Raw genomic sequence first — 14,466 nt, 5'->3', positions numbered from 1 at the left:
ATGGGATAGAGCCCCACATTGGGTTCCATGTTGACAGTGCAGAGTCTGCTTGAGATTCTCTCTCTCCTTCTCTCTGCCCCTCCCTTGCTCTCTCTTTCTTTCTCTCAAAATAAATAAGTAAGCTTTAAAAAAAAACCTTGCAAACCAGCATCTTGTAAGCAAAGTTTCAGAAAAAAATCCATTTGAGACAGATGATCTTTGTATCAAAATAAACCGAGGCGTGCCTGGCTGGCTTAGTCGGTAGAGCATGCAATTCTTGATCTCGAGGTTGTAAGTTTGAGCCTACATTGGGTGTAGAGATTACTTAAAAATGAAATCTTAAAAAAAAAAAAAACGATTTTCTTCTGTGATTTTTAAGGGGAATTTAATCATTATTTGTAACAATTAGAAACATGCCAAGGGGAATTACTAATGCAGGGTTGAGAATGAGTGAAACGAACGAACTCTCGCAAGATAAGACTTAAGATAAAATACTACTTGAAAAGATGTTCATTGCAAAGGCAGTGACCTTATTTTAAAATATACTTTTTCTTGAAGTTTAACCTACATACAGAGAAATGAACACATTGTAGATCTACAGCTTGATGAATTTTCACAAAGTGAACACACTTGGGCAACTAGCTTCCACATCAAAACACAGCACACTTGTAAAATACCAAACTGGTTCATTTGTAGGATGAGAATAGGGATCTGATTGGAAGAGGTGGCTAAAGACAAGTGTCTTGAAACTGGGTTTTGTAGAAAGCATAGTTTTATCTGAGATCCTTTGGCTCAGGCTGGTCGGAATTATGGGTGAAGGGTGACACGTGGAGCTGCTGTGGCTTGGAGTCAGACTCTAGCTAGGGCTCACTTTGCCTCTGCCGTGTGCTTGCTGTGTGGCTGTGGGCAAGTCTCTACGGTTGTGAAACGTGAATCTCTGTGCAGACAGCACCGATCTTGTTTACCGGGGTGCTCTTGGGACGTACTATGGTGCCTGCCACCCAGGAAACCCCAAACAAAAATTTTTTAAATGAATAAAACAACTAATCAATAATACAAATTGCTTGGTACGGTCCCTGAAAGATGTTCAATAATGTAAATAAAAGCCACGAAATGACCCAATGACCCAGTAATACCATGTTTGTGAATATATCCCCTAAGAAATCATCCCACGTAAAAGTAACTTATGTATATGTATATGTGCATATATACTTTTTATATGTAAAATAGGACAGATGTGGGGCACCTGGGTGGCTCAGTATGTTAAATGTCCGACTTCGGCTTGGGTCATGACCCACAGCTAGTGGGTTCGAGCCCCTCATGGGGCTCTGTACTGCCAGCTTGGAGCCTGGAGCCTGTTTCAGATTCTGTGTCTCCCTCTCTCTCTGCCCCTGCCCTGCTTGCACTCTCTCTCTCTCTCTCTCAAATAAATAAACATTAAAAAAAAAAAAAAAAGCACAGATGTGAGTTATAGTGAAATACTGGGGAACTAACTCAAAGGCTCTGCTAACAACGGAGAATGGCAGTGCAATTAGGAATTGTTGAAACAATGGGAAGCAATTTAGCTAAAACCTGGCAAGTGTGTAGACTATATTGAAAATCAGCATTTTAAAACAATCTGAGAAAATGTTTAGAAGACATAGATACGAGTGTATATTTATTAGACAATGAGTAAGAATTTGGAGTGATAAAACTTAGAGATAATTACACTTTTTTTTCTATTAAGTTGCTTAAGATTTTTTGAATTGAGCCCCCCATCCCCCACCGCTGCCAAGGAAAAGAAAGGAAATGAAGCACGCAGCTCCGTTGCCAGATGAGGAGCTCTCCGTGGGTTCACCCATACAGGGCAAGGCCTGTTCTTGCTGTGGTGTCCCTGCTAGGCAGTGGAGGGGCCGCTGATGGAAGGCCCTGGCAGGAGATGTGTTGCTGAAGAACATGATGCTTTCTTAATCACCTAAGTGTGTTAGATTCGTGGTAGAATCAATTTCCTTAATGAATGAATTGGCTGCCGCTAGAGCAGTTCCTTTGCCCAAAGCTCTTTTGAGGAGGATGACATTTAGACGTATTCTCTGTAATCGACAGGCCATTCTTGGCTGATGGCAGCCCTGGTTCACATTTGGCAAAAAAGATAGTTGATGATTCCATCAGCATTTTGAAGTAAGCCGCCTCAATCCAAGCCCAGATAACCTAGAACTTGGCATTAGTTAATAGTGGTCCTGATTTCACCTTAGTTTTATCTAGTGCTCTGTTGTTCTAAGGGGCTGTCTCACAGAATAAAGGAGAGAAGACTTCTAAATGCACAGTTGTGTAGAAGTACAAGCACGAATTGTTGCTGTGTTGTTATAATTTCCACCTGACGCATATCAGCTTCCTGCAGGGAAGGTCAGGCAGATCTTATTCTGGTTTTATAGAGGAGGATAAGCGTAAGAGGACCAACTTCTTTATCGGGGTGTGATGAAGATTACGTGAGAGGTTCATGGGGACAGATTATGACAAGACAGAGGGGAACGCCTGATCCAGCAGTAGGTCAGATCATCAGAAACCGTTTTTAAGAAGAGGTGGGAGCTGGGGGGTGAGTGAAGGGCAGGTCTTCGCAGGCAAATAGAGACGCACTGAGTTTGTCTGAAGAAAGGTCAGTAAGGGAGAGTAGGTACCCATTAGTTGGGATGGGGAATTGAGGCCCAAGTGAAACCAGGATTTCCTACTGGATGTCCCTCAGCTTTCCGGGAGATGAGGCAAATTAGGACACCTCGTCCCTATGCCCTCCTTCTCGTCTGCTTTTGTTCTTTTGCTGCAGTAGACAGAAGATCCTTCCACTGTTGCCCTTGCGAGGGGAAGCCTCACTCCCCTCTTTGCTCTGTATGTGTGAACATCCGGGCCTGTGGAAGGTGTACTTTCTGTGAAAATGGTGAAAAAAAAGAGAAAGGGGGCAAAAATCAAGTTACTGAGAACTGAGAGCTTCTGAGATTAAAAGGTCGTGGATTCCAGTGTGACTTAAGTCCTCAAAGGGTCACTTGGTGGCGTTACTCAGGATGCCATCTGAATTCGCTCTCAGTTACTCTTCTGTGTGGAGAGACACATAAGTGGGTCATCCCTGCCGGTTGGCCACTTGTGCAGTACCACTGAAACCCACATCTATTTTTCACCTACAGGTCCATTAGTTTCTCCTAAAGGGAGGAATTCCACTGAAATCAAGCCCATCAGCCTTCCACACTGACTATGGGACCCACAACGGCTCTTTTGTGGGTACATGTGACACGCCGACTGGAGATGATCTCTCATGTCTATATAGGGTATTGCTCTAACATGGACTGGAGCCCCTCCCCTCCCCTCTCCCAGCTCCATATTTAGCCATCTGCTGAAGGCTACGTGTGTCATCAAAGTTTATCATCTGCCTTTACTGCTATGGAGTAATACAGAGGTTTACGTTCTTGTTTTCACCGAGGCAGGTAATAACATTTTCCCTCGTGGCCTCCATTTTAATAGAACCACAGAGAAAGCTAATTTTGTCAAATTACTTTATAATTTGGGAAACTGAGGCCCTGAGAACTGATTTGATGTGCCTCGGGGTGTTAGAACTGGCTAAGAATGAAGGTCACTGACTCTTTGACGCTTGCTAGGTGGAACAGCTTAGGCAGAAATTTCTTTGTTTACATGATATTTTTGTTTTCATGCTACAAGAAGAAATCCCCCTCTTTTTGGTCACGATGGCTTGGTATAAGATACACAGGGCACTGTTTGGCAGAGAAAACTCTATAGTGCCACTTGAAATTCCTCACTTATTATTAACATTTGTTTAGCATTACATTTAGTAATTATTATTTAACAATGCTATTATTAGTAAGGACTACTTATTGTATGTTTGCTATGTGTTGACTATGTACAAATAATATGTTTACATTTGCTAAGGATTCTTTCAAATGCTTATTTATTTATTTTGAGAGAGAGAGAGAGAGAAAGCTCAAGTAGGGGAGGAGCAGAGAGAGAGGGAAAGAGAGAATCCCAACAGGTTCCTTGCAATTAGCACAAAGCCCAAGGTGGGGCTCGATCTCATAAACTGTGATATCATGACCTGAGTCAAAATCCGGAGTCATACCTCACCCTCCACCCAGGAGTCCTGCTCTGTGCTAAGGAGTGTATACATCTAAGCGCACTTAATTCTTTCAGCAACCCCATGATGTAGATATTATTACAACAATTTTCAGAGGAGGAAATGGAGGCTGAGGGACATTAAGAAACTCTGCTAAGGTTGTTGCATGGGTGGTCAGTTGGGAGCTCGGATTCAACTCCAGATCCACCCAACTTTAAAGTGGTGTTCTCAACAATTTCGCCTCATCTACTTATTTTTGCAGATACTTACTTAGGAAATTTGGCTTTTACTCAATCAATCTATCAGAAAGATTTTATCTAATAACCAAAAGCCTGACACATGCACATTTTTCCTAGTTCCTCATTGGCATCAAAATGAAACTCAAAAATGTCTTAAAAGGTCTTGGCTCTGGACCAAGTAACGAGAGGATCACAAACGCGTATATTTAAGTCATCTAGAGTTCTAAAGAGCTAAGGTCTGAGACCTGACAGAGCCCCCCAGGGGAGACTTTGCTCAAAGGTCTGGTGACGAAGAGGTCAAGGACCATAGTGCATGAGTGACCCAGTGTGAGTCTTCAGACAGAGTCCAGCTGAACATTTGACATCCCAGCCCCCATGCCACAGACATTCAATATTTGGCATTTTAAATAAATTGTAGTGGAAATACATAACATGATGGTTCCCTATAGGTCCCACATGCCAGGTTCTATGCTAAGACAGCCTCTCCACAAGCTGCATACTCACAATAATTTCATGAAGAGGTAATTTTCTTATTCTCATTTTTATGAAGAAACCAGGACTCTGAGAGGTTAAGTAATTTGGCCAAGGTCACCCAGCTCACATATCGTTAAAAAAATGAAAATGCGAAAATCATGTGAATTATGTATTTGATTAACTTATTTGCAAATGCTGTTACGTCTAATTAAACAAACAGAAACTACGGGTTGATAAGAACAAAAATTTCCCGGAAGGGAATGTCAGGATTTAGAGGAGTGATTTTTTAAAAAATTATGTTTTGGGGCGCCTGGGTGGCTCAGTCATTTGAGCGTCCGACTTTGGCTCAGGTCATGATCTCACAGTTCGTGGGTTCGAGCCCCGCATCAGGCTCCGTGCTGACTGCTTGCTCAGAGCCTGGAGCCTGCTTCAGATTCTGTGTCTCCTTCTCTCTCTGCCCCTCCCCCGCTCAAGCTTTGTCTCACTCTGTTTCTCAAAAATAAATAAATGTAAAAAAAAAATTAAGAAAAAAAGTTACGTTTTGAAGCAGACCTATGGGTCTGTTTTACATTGCTTTACATATAACAAGTCAGGAAGACAGCCTGTGGGGGAGGTTATAAGCCCATATTGCATTAATAACCTTTACTCTGAATTTTGGTCTGAAAGATTTTTCCTTCGTCTGAAGCTGGTCTGTCCTGTGATGATGTCCCTGAGCGGAAGGGACACCGTCTCCAAAGCTGATCTCATTGTCTGGAGCTCTTACACCTGCAGTGAATGAGAATTTATTTGACCCTTTCTTGAAATTCAGATGCTGTCATATTTGTACAGTCCTGTTTAAGAGACAGGCACTGAATATGTTTGCTTTTAAGCCAGTTATTTTATATGACTAGGGCCCAGTGGTGTTCCTGGTGCATACATAGCTGTTTCGAAACGTTGGAAAGAAAGAACTAATTTAATCCTCACCACATCTCTGAGAAGTGGTTCCTCAGTTTATCGCATTCTTGCAGATGTGTACACAGAGGCTTGGAGATGAAGTCACATGCTCAAAGCTATGTCGTCGTATTGGTTACGGAGCTTGATTTCAGATGCAGAAAACGCCAAGGACAGTGCTCTCTCTATTACATCTGTAGCCAGTTTTTGACAAAACCTGAAAAGAAAAACCACAGCAAAATTTTAGAGTTCTGGTGGATTTCTTTTCTCTGACCTCAGCATGAATTCCCACGTAAACCAAGGACTGGCTGATTAATCAATAAATGAAGAGAAGTGCCTACATCGTCACTCATTACATTTCTCTTTCTTGCAGTTCCCGAAGTGGCTGGGGTCCGTTAGAAACTGAAGCTGCTGTCTGCTGCCTTCTCCACTTCTTGGAGCAGAAGCCAAGAGAGAGCTGTTTGAAGACGCCACATTCACACATCAGGTTGCTATTGAGGTCTTTTTCGTGTTGATATCAGAGCAGTTGCTGGTATTTTTATCATTAGCCTGATTTAGAGATAAAATCAGCTTCTGCTTCTTACTGGGCGGGGTTGTGGGTGTCTGTGCTGGGGTATGTGCCCAGCTTTTCTTGCCAAAGGGAAGAGTGAGTGGACAGTGGGTTGGACTGGCTACACGGAGGTGGGCGTGTTTAATCAGTTTGCCAATGAGGAAGTTCCCCGTCATTGAAAAGGGAAAAAGAAAGACTCAATTCCCTCCACCATCACCCCCCTCCCCTTGTTTTCTCTGTTGCAGTTGAAGACTAGCCGTTGAAGGTTTTCAACGTAGATTGTGTCTCCCTTAGATGGACGAGGAGAATTGCTGTCAGGGGTCCTGAGAAACCCCATCTGGTTTCCATTCCTTGTGTTGAATGGCATTTGCTTCAGCAACCCACTGAGGGCCCTTTTACTTGGGATTCTGAACTTGTAACCCAGAATCCAGGCTGGGAAGATGCTGAGTTCCATCAAGTGTGTGTTGGTGGGAGATTCTGCTGTGGGGAAAACTTCTCTGCTGGTGCGCTTCACTTCAGAGACCTTCCCGGAGGCCTACAAGCCCACGGTGTATGAGAACACAGGTGTGGACGTCTTCATGGATGGCATCCAGATAAGCCTGGGCCTTTGGGACACGGCGGGCAACGATGCCTTCAGAAGCATCCGTCCCCTGTCCTACCAGCAGGCAGACGTGGTGCTGATGTGCTATTCTGTAGCCAACCATACCTCTTTCCTGAACCTGAAGAACAAGTGGATTGGTGAAATCAGGAGCAACTTGCCCTGCACACCTGTGCTGGTGGTGGCTACTCAGACTGACCAGCGCGAGATGGGGCCCCACAGGGCCTCCTGCGTCAGTGCCATAGAAGGAAAGAAACTGGCCCAGGAAGTGAGAGCAAAGGGCTATCTAGAGTGCTCAGCCCTTAGCAACCGAGGGGTTCAGCAGGTATTTGAGTGTGCCGTCCGAACTGCTGTCAACCAAGCCAGGAGACGCAACAGAAGGAGGTTCTTCTCCATTAACGAGTGCAAGATTTTCTAACTTCCCGGAGACTTCGCCCACACTCATTTACTCACCCCAAAGACTAAAGGGACAGGGAGAGCGGACAAGCTGGCAAGAACTGATGCTCTTTCTAGATACATACTGCACAGCACCTCCTTTCGGATACAGTTGTTGATGAGACTTGGCCACTGGCTGTTTTTATGAAATACACTCTAGAAATGGACCGCTTGCCCAGTCCAAATAGAAGGACCTATAATGAAGACTCTATCTTCGATTAAAAAGCCAAAATAGCCTCCATAATTTTGGACAATGAAGTGAGTTTTTCAAAGAATTCCATATTTAAAGACACATTCTATTTAAATAATAGTAAAATGTATATCTCTTGTATATAATTAGTTTTTACATTTGGAAAGTCTTTCCCTACGTGCTCCCACACACAATTGTAACCCTATGGGGCTCTGCCAAAGGTCTGTAGTGTTTTCACCTGAAGTAGTAATTTTGTTAACACCACTTGCCTGCTGGATATTACCAGGTAATCAAATTTTGAAGTGACCATAGCCTTATCCTTGCGATTAATTTTCCATCCACCTGTTACTCTCCGTTGTGTATAAAATACAGTTCAATAACAAGATTCTTCAATGCTGTCTAATTAAAAATTAACATTTGCAGTAGCTGTCACTCGATTTCTCTGTAATTATATAAAAAAGCATTTCTTATTTATGACACTACCTTTCACCCAAAGAACTCCAGTTATGCACTAAGCATTCCTCCCTCATTTGCCAAAATAGGTGGGAGGAAAACCTTCCAGGTAGGGAATCAGACGGCTCACATGGAGCAGAAGTGAGGAAATCACACTTTCGTTTCAGGAACTGGTACCTGCTTCTTCCAACACCACAGTTCCTAGCTGGCTGTAGGTCTTGGGAAGAAGAGCAGGCCCAAATTTCTGTGTGATGGTAATTTTGCAAATTCGTTATTTGAGTGCTAACCTGAGGTGGCATGGCAACATCATGTATTAATTTTAGGACCCAATCCAAGCAATTGGGAAGGTGTTGACCTATATGTGCATGTAGGTAAGGGGAAAAATGGAGGAACTTATAATTTTTACTATTTCATGAATATGAAGCACCCGTGTGAAAAAAAAAATTTGCAGAATCCAAGCATAGGGAACAGACAAACTGCACAGCAGTTGTTACGATAATAAAAAGTTATCAGGGGAAGTACTGAATACAGGAGGATACTTCCCCACCCCGCCCCCACTCCCCATTCTATCTAATGGCTTAAAAGCAATGATCTCATTCAGCTGTTGAAGTTGGGAATAGAGGTCTACGTAACTTGAGAGAGAACTTGTGACTGCAGACACCCAGGTATATCATTTGCTCACCTAACCACGTTTGTTAAAGTACACCATTGTTTTAATACAGCATGGCCACTGCATACAAACGGTAAGAGAGTTGACATAAATGACTATGATTAACTTATATTGGCATACCCAACCTAACCTTCTGGTTTCCTTATGTGCTCAGTCCTCTGCGGCTATGCTCAGTACCAAAATCAGGTTTGTGCTTGTCCCCAGATTCCTTTCTCCTTCTCTTCTCTCATTCACATCCAGGAAAGGCCCAGGACCTGGAGTTTAGTCTCTGGAGACCGGAGTTCCCCGGTCTGCCTTCACCCAGACATCCCCAGTCCCCCAGTCCTGTGGCTTATCCTCACCTCTGTGTCTCCCGTGTGCCTGGCTTGAGAGCACCTATATCCAGCTCTCTGCACTGTGTGTCCAGAGGGTTGGAGTGCTTGAAAGCTGACTAGGCAGGGAAGACGAGCACAGCTCACCTCTGATTTCCCTGTTGATTCTGACCCTCTCCTCCAACATACAAACAGTATTTTTTATTTTTTATTTTTTTTTAGAGAGAGAGAGAAGGAGAGAGAGAATCCCAAGCAGGCTCCATGCTCAGTGCAGAGCCTGATGCTGGTTCGGTCTCACAACCTGATCATGACTGAGCTGATCATGACCTAAGCTGAAATCAAGAGTCAGATACTTAACCAACTGAGCCACCCAGGCACCTCCAACATACAAACAGTTTAAAATCACTCATTCAGGTGTTTTTTCAGAGACAGGCTTTAGGGTAAAGGGGTATTTAACATGTTAGCAGGAATGAATTTCTACTCCCTAAGATTGGCTGTCCCCAGGCTTTTCATTTTTTTCTTGTCGAAGGGAGGTGGGAGGGTTGTCTGAAAACGGGAGGGCCCAGGTACCTGATGCAAAGTGAAGGAAGAGGAGGTGATTCCACGGTGGAAGGGGAGGAAGAAGGGAAAGTCAGAGATGGCACTCAAATGGCTTTGCCTTCACCCGGGCACATGCACGGATAATAAGCCCTCTGCCTATTGGCAGGAACCAAGCTCAAAGGCTCCCTCTGGGTATGCTCACACTTGAGAACAGGAATCCATGTATAAGCCCTCCCCAGAGACCTGGCAGAACTTGAGGCCAATTAGTGTCTGTCTTCCCTGCTAGACTGTGAGTTCTTGAAGGCAGAGGGAACTCCTCTGCATCTTAGTATCCCCAGGGCCCAGCACAGGGGAGGAACCGTCGCTAAACAAGGTTGTGTTGAGCTGACTTGGAAAGAGAGACAAGAATTGGGTTGCTATGGTGCAAGGTGGTTATGAGAAGGAAGCAGATCCTTGCTAGCCTAGGGGGTAAGAAATGAAAATAGGTCATTTTGTTGGAGTCCATGCGGTGTATGTTCTATGTGTGTGTATATTTGTTTTGCCTGCCTAGACTTAGGCATATGTTTCTTGCATTTCAAAACTCATGGTACCATTTGGTAGACTATTGTATGTTGATCCTTAGCTATTCTAAGTAGCAACATTAAGTATGCTCTTGTTTATATTAAAGAATTGATTTGAGTGCTTGAGTAATTCATCCCATTCGGTCTTACTTAATACTGACTATCTGAATGGGGCAGCAGAATCTAGTGTGATGAACTGAGGCTGAGCAATGAGAAAGCCCAAAGCATCCTAATGGTTAAAGTTCACTGAGTGCCCGGATGTCCAGGCACTGCGCTAAACACTTGAGTGTGCATTATCTTACCACATGGTGTGTGTAGATGTCGACACTAGTAAGCACACTAGTAAGTACATCTTGCACGAGGAACCAGGCTCAGCCTGCTGATGTGACAAATCTTAGGTCAGACCGCAGGTGAGCGCCAACACCAGGAGTCTTGAGCAGGTCTGTATGACTCCAAAGCTCTGCTCAAAACCACTGTGCTCCACTTCCTCTCAGAGCAGCCCAGTTGTATGTATGGTTTTGCCACATCCGATCTCAGGCAGCCTTGTAGACCCCACCCCCACCAGTCTAGTGGCTTATATTTTAAAAATTCTTTTTAATAAAATATTCCAATCTGATCTTACTCCTCCCGTTTTATCTTTCTTTCTGCTAATGAGAACGAGATCCCCCAAAGTCACAGAGCACCGTCATTCGCAAAAAGGTCCCTGCTCCAATTCTTGGTTTTTAAGGATAATTTCATCGTTAATTTGGAAAGCCTGGTTCTTTCCTTTTAAGGATTTGGTACCAAGGAAGGGCATCTATCCAGCATGAGATCTGTAGGGTTATGATAGGACATAGGGGACAGGGTATCAGTGAGTATTCATCCTCACTGCCAAGAAGACAACCCTATTGGTTGAGTCACATCAGAACAACTCAAGGGTAGGGCCTTATTTTTGCTCAGGCTGTATCTCTCCTGCTACTACAGTAAAACATCAAGATGTTGAGTAGCTTTTCACCATTAAAGATCAAATGAACGCTAGAATTTACTTGTGATATAAGTTCATTAAAAGTACTTGATTCAACCTAAAGTCCACATTAACTTTTTTGGTTGATTCTAAAATATATCCTAACATGGAACTTAATACTTAATGGTAGATAAAGAGCCATTTGGAGGGAGTAAGAAGCCAGACTTATTTTGGAGTTAGAAAGTCTGCATCATGTGTCTTTCAGTCTCAGTTTCCTTGTCTTAAAAAAGATATTTATTCCTGGGTTACTTTAAGAACTAACACAGCAGTGATTGTGGAAGTGCTTTATGTTGTAAACTATTGTTCACATGGTGGTGTCATTATGTTTTTGGTGGATTCCTATGTAGATACATAGGCTGAATATTCTAGATCAGGTTAGAATATTCTAGAACTTGTCAATAGTGGGTCACATGATGGGATAGCTATGCAGAATTAGGAGCCATTTGTAGCAATGTTAACTAGAGCAAGAAGAGTAAATGACACACGATGATAAAAGCAACAAACTACATTTGAATGCCTACTGGTTCCAGGCCCTGAGCTAGGAACTTTACATGCATCGTCTCATTTAATCCTCATCCAATGCTCATATTAGGTATTATTCTCTTTCTGTTGACAAGAACCTGAGGCTCAGACAGATATATGGAGACATTTCCCTCGTACAGTTACTTTTCAAAATGTCTCAGTTTTACCATGTAATTTTACTGTGTTAAACTCAACCAGTTATGATAAACTGTATTTAATGTCCATTACACTTGTTAATTTAGCTAAGACAGTGAGAATGATCCCTGTTACGCACTGTAGGGGCACACTGATGATTAGGACTCTGCTGCCTTTCTGTGTGAGCTTCCTTTTGTCATTTTTCCTGTGACAAAGTCTCAGGTGGTTTATATCCCACTGTCCTGGTGGCCGCTGCTGGCTGTCTTTACTCCCCCCAGTTCCATTTTCCATTCTTGTTGCCCTCCTCTGAGCCTGAAGGCTAACCCTGTGGACTTTATAACCCAGGACCTCTTCCTGACTGGCTTCCACTTGGATGTGGCCAACGGGAGACTCTGGTTGGAACTCAGAGGATAGGAGGAAAAAGTGGTTGGATGTTTTCTTTCCCCTGCTCCTTTCCAGCTTTGGTGACGCTTATCTGTCAATAGCTGTGAGTCCTTTCATGGCTACAGCTCTGGGCAGCCTCTCCTCCACATTTCCAGCTTTCAGTGGGCTCCAAGACAACATTTCCTCACTTTGCCTCTCAGCCCTAAAGGAAGTAATGGCTTCCTGCTGGTGCTAGTTTGAGGATGCAGCAACCTTGTCCATTATGTTCTCTTAACTCAGACCTGCAAGTTATGCCTCATTCAAGTTTCTTCATCTGAATGACCTGGGATAAATTTGGTTTCCTGTGGGATTCTAATATACACTCACTAAATTTTAAGTCATCTGTATGTTCTAACATAGAGTACTGAAACCTCTACTGAAGGGTATGGATTTGGTAGCTGGCTAACTGCCCTGTCGTAAGCCTCAAAGCCCAGGAAATATCACTCTCAACATCTATTTGCTTGAAAGAGAAACAAAAAGTATGTTGACTAATCTGAATAAGCAAAAGAATAGTTTTGAGATAGCAATGTTCAAGGATTGTGTGTCTTCTAATGACATATTTACATTTAAGAAGCTCTGCTATTATCCACAATATATAAAAAACTACTACAAATCAATAAGAAAAACAGCCTAATGTAAAAATGGGCATTTCTCAGAAGAGGAAACATGCATGATATGACCAATAAACAATAGAAAAGGTGTTAAGTTTCATGAGTAGTCAGGGAAATGAAAACAAAATCCACATTGAGATATCATTTTCATACCACTACATTGACAAATAACTGAAAAGTATCAGTATTAAGCCTGGCAGGGATATGAAACTATTGGAAATCTTATATGATGTTTGTGGGGGTGTCAATTGGTATAACATTTGGCAACACTCAGTAGTGATGCATAGCCTGTATCCTTGACCCAGAAATTCCATGCCCTAAAAATACACATGCTTAGATTTCCCAGGAAGCATGTATGAGAATGTTCTTAGCATCACTGTAGGTAATAACAAAAACTAGAAATAACCCAATGTCATCAACAGAAAGTGGCTAAATAAAATTTTGGTATATCACACACAGAATACTATGCAACAATAAAAATGAATGAACTGTAGGCGTATATATCAATATTGATGAATATAGAAATTCATCAGTTCATCAATATTGATGAATGTTGAAAAAAAGCAAGCAGCAAAATAATATATACAATATGATTCCATTTAGTGGAATTCAAATGCAAGCAAAACTTAACAGTATAATCTTTAAAGTGAAAAAAAATTTAAAGCGTGGGAATGATTAACACAGCATTTAAATAAGTGGTTACCTCTTCTGGGAAGGGTAGGAAATACAGTTGAGCAGCATCATCCAGGAGTGTCACAGGCATTAGTAATGTTCCATTTCTTAAGTTTGAGAAGTTGGTACATGAGTGATCATTAAATTTTTTCTTTTATTTAATCTTCAAAAAATATTCTTATGTGTTTTACACACTGTTTTGTGTGCCTGATATTATTCATAATTTAAAAAGTTTTTTAGGGGTGCCTGGGTGGCTCAGTCAGTTGAATATCCAACTCTAGGTTTTGGCTCAGGTCATGATCTCACGGTTTGTGGGTTCGAGCCCCATGTTGGGCTCCATGCTGACAGCGTAGAACCTGCTTATGATCTTCTCTCCCCCTCTTTTTCTGCCCCTCCCCTGCTTGTGATCTCTGTCTCTCAAAATAAATAAATAAACTTCAAAAATAATTTTTAAAAAGTTTTTTAAAAGTTCAGATTCTACAAATTGCTTGTACTTGAATTCCAGTTCTGCCACTCACCAGCTTCCCAGCCACCTGCAAGTTAACTAACTTGTCTGGACATCAGTTTCCTCATCTGTAAAATGGAGACAATAGTATCTTAAGGTAGGGAGGATTAAAGGAATAAATATAGGTAAAGGCTGAGGGCACCTGGCTGGCTTAGTCAGAAGAGCATCCGACTCTTTATCTTGGGGTTGTGAGTATGAGCCCCACATGGGGCCTAGAGATTACTTAAATAAACAAAACATTACTAAAAAAAAATATGGGTAAAGGCTGTACAATGTCTGGCACATAGTAAATGCTCAGCGAAGGGCAGCTGCATCATTTAACTGTCACATTATATACTTTAGAGCTGGGACGACGCTGCTGTTTTGCGGATGAAGACACTAAGATCTTGGGACGGTTAAGTGATTTGCCAAAGCTCCACAAATTGGTGGCAAACCCAGACCACCAGATCACCTCACTCTTCCTACCACCCTTTTGGGTACTCTTTTTCTAAGCTTCATGAGTAGAGAGTTTGTTTTGTTTTGTTTGTTTTTTCACCTGTTTACTTTTTGTAAGTTTGCTTTTCAATCCGGGTTTCC

The 14,466-nt window shown here is 42.4% G+C and overlaps 2 protein-coding genes and 1 long non-coding RNA gene across 3 annotated transcripts in view; 2 read left to right on the top strand and 1 right to left on the bottom strand.

Moving 5' to 3' along the window:
• N4BP2 (NEDD4 binding protein 2) overlaps positions 1-6,163 on the top strand; it is a 154,209-nt gene extending 148,046 nt beyond the window's left edge. The window contains exon 20 of the mRNA XM_042936559.1: positions 6,086-6,163. The gene's annotated coding sequence lies outside the window, so the exon portion shown is untranslated. The remainder of the gene's footprint in view (positions 1-6,085) is intronic.
• On the bottom strand, positions 2,693-6,135 carry LOC122218300. The gene is made up of 3 exons (XR_006201981.1): positions 6,054-6,135; positions 5,746-5,929; positions 2,693-2,876 (listed from the first exon to the last, which is right to left on the bottom strand). It is a non-coding gene; the product is annotated as an uncharacterized LOC122218300 (long non-coding RNA).
• Positions 6,164-6,701: 538 nt separating the features above from the next.
• RHOH (ras homolog family member H) lies at positions 6,702-9,126 on the top strand. The gene has a single exon (XM_042936568.1). The coding sequence runs from the start codon at positions 6,703-6,705 to the stop codon at positions 7,276-7,278; it is 576 nt and encodes a 191-aa protein (XP_042792502.1). The 5' UTR covers position 6,702; the 3' UTR covers positions 7,279-9,126.
• Positions 9,127-14,466: the final 5,340 nt, after the last annotated feature.

This window comes from Panthera leo, chromosome B1 (assembly GCF_018350215.1).
Source record: "Panthera leo isolate Ple1 chromosome B1, P.leo_Ple1_pat1.1, whole genome shotgun sequence".
NCBI classification, from domain to species: Eukaryota; Metazoa; Chordata; class Mammalia; order Carnivora; family Felidae; genus Panthera; species Panthera leo.
Note: the sequence above shows the minus strand (reverse complement) of the source record. Positions and strands in the feature narration are given on the sequence as shown.